The sequence below is a fragment of the Octopus bimaculoides genome, chromosome 7 (genome assembly GCF_046866305.1).
Source record: "Octopus bimaculoides isolate indiv1 chromosome 7, ASM4686630v1, whole genome shotgun sequence".
Classification (NCBI taxonomy): Eukaryota; Metazoa; Mollusca; class Cephalopoda; order Octopoda; family Octopodidae; genus Octopus; species Octopus bimaculoides.
The window spans coordinates 60,487,794-60,490,236 of record NC_142934.1 but is presented as its reverse complement, the minus strand read 5'-3'; the positions used below and the strand labels follow the sequence as shown (position 1 = coordinate 60,490,236).

Below are 2,443 nucleotides of genomic sequence, written 5' to 3'. Positions count from 1 at the left end.
ATTGTTCTTTTGTGTGTGTGTATATATATACATACATGTAATTTTTTAAAATTTTTATATACCTTTTTAGATTCTTTAAATATATCATTTTATATATTTATATATCTTTTATATATATATATTTATATCTTTTTATTTTATTTTATCTATAATTTTAATTGTGAATTTATTTATTTATTTATCTATGTATTTATTTTTATAGATTAAAAACATTTTTAAATTGTAAAAACTGCAAATTTATATATATTTTCTTTTCTCCGTGTGTGTGAGGGGTGGGCAGATGAGGCCCATTAGCTGTGATGAAGGCAACTCTTCTAGGAGAGGGACACTTTGACATAAAACCAGGTCATGGTAATGACAGTCCCTTAACTGGCTGCACTGTCAAAGCCATGACTGTTGACGGGGCAGACTGGGCTCCTGTTTTGAAACGAAGCCCTGATTGAAACAACCAGTATCGGAGAATAAAGCTCTGAATTCAAATTGACTTACCACTGCAGGCTTGCAGTATCCTTTTGAGGAAAATCCTAGGAGAAGGTACTCCGATATAAAGCATGCAGTCAACTTAGAACTAGTCATCTTGCTTTGCTTGTCACTGGAATCTACTATTTTGACCCAGAGAGTGGTAAAAGTGTTACACAAGCGTTTGTCACTGAAATGCAATGAAGTACAGATGTCCTCGACAAAACACCATTATCTTACAATCATCACTTTTCAAAAGTCCTAAGGCGATAGAGGCGTAGCGACGTATGCAGACTTGACTGATTGGAAGCACAGTTATAAATCTGCACATAAGGCGGCAGGGTTCTTATCTTAACATCGCTAACATTGTTTACGTTGACAGGAACTGTTTTCAGTGAAGAATCCTGTGTTTGAGCAGCCCTTTTAAGGAGAACACTGCTCACCTGAATATACTGGGAAGGTGCTAGAAAAGGTGCACTAAAAATTGTCTGTCCTCTCTCTGCTCGTTAGTTTACTGCGGCTAAGGTGGTTCAATTTAGCAGGAATGAACAAAGAATTGATATATACAATGATAACAAATATTCAAGGAATAAGGTTTCTCTTAACCTGGCCTGTTGGAATGTGAGAACTCTTTTAGATCGAGCAGAAAGGCCTGAAAGAAGAACAGCTCCAGTAACTAAGAAGCTAAGGCGTCTTAATGTTGATATTGCAGTTCTTTCTGAAACAAGATGTTCAGATGAAGATCATCTTGTCGAAAGAGCGGCAGGTTTCACATTATTCTAGGTTGGGAAGCCGAAGGGAGAGAAAAGGGAAGGTGGTGTTGAGTATGCAATTAGAAGTGATTTGCTAAAAGACCTAGAACAACCACAAAGTATAAATACACGCATAATGAAAATCCGGATCCCTCCTTGTGGGCGTTATGTAACTGTTTTCTCTAGTTATGCTCCTACACTTTCAGCTAGTGAGGAAAATATCCATACATTTTATGAAGAGCTTAGAAGAAGTATTCTGTCAGTTCTTTTGAATGAGAAGTTGATTGTGCTTGGTGACTTTAATGCATGTGTTGGTAGAGACTATGGTGCTTGGAATGCACTTGGGCGTTATGTAATAGGAAAGGTGAACAACAATGGATTGCATCTGCTACAAATGTGCTCTGAGCTAGGATTGATTGTTGGGAATACTTTCTTTCATCGTATAATGAAACATAAAGTTACCTGGATTCACCCAAGATCAAAGCAAGGTCACATGATTGACTTTGTATTAACTCGGAAAGCTAACTTACAAGATTTGTGCTATCTAAGAGTATTGCGAAGTGCTGATTGTGATACTGATCACAAAATATTTAGGGCCAAGTTCAAGTTCAGGGTCCGTAAGAAGATTCGTAGTACAGGTGTACGAGTACCAAAGAAAATTCATGTTGAGCAGCTAAAACAACCACAAGTTTTGCAGTTGTTTCAGAAGAGACGCAGCGATCTTTCCATGATGGAATATATAAAATGGGATCAAAGGTATTAGTTTTTATGAGGAGACAACACCGAGACTGGTTTGATTCTAATGATACAGTGATAAATGAGCATTTAGCAACAAAGAGGTCCACCCATGAAAAGCATCTTGACCCAAACGTTAAGAACAAAGTGCAACTAGAAAAGTTGTACAAGTTTCAGAAAACAGACTTTCAAAAAGAACTCAGGAGGATTAAAGATACTTGGTGGAGAAATTTGTCTGGGGAAGTACAATCAGCCTATGACAGGAAAGACATTAAAAGTTTCTATAGTTTATTGCGGCAAGCTTTAGGACCGCAATCTTCATCATCATATGTTCACTTGAAGTCGAAAGATGGAAATGAGGTTATTAAAGATCTTCCTGGAGTAATGAATAGTGAGAACACTTTGCAGATCTTTTCCACAATCCGTCTGTAGTGAACATGGATATCATAAGCAACATTCCGCAAAGAGAGATAGTGCAACACATGGATGATACACTT

The 2,443-nt window shown here is 37.1% G+C and overlaps 1 protein-coding gene across 1 annotated transcript; it reads left to right on the top strand.

The window, feature by feature from the left end:
• The first annotated feature begins 1,347 nt into the window (after positions 1–1,347).
• Positions 1,348–1,974, top strand: LOC149134712 (protein CFDP2-like). The gene has a single exon (XM_089355818.1). It carries the CDS (start codon positions 1,348–1,350, stop codon positions 1,972–1,974), a length of 627 nt encoding a protein of 208 aa, XP_089211944.1.
• The last annotated feature ends 469 nt before the right edge of the window (positions 1,975–2,443 follow it).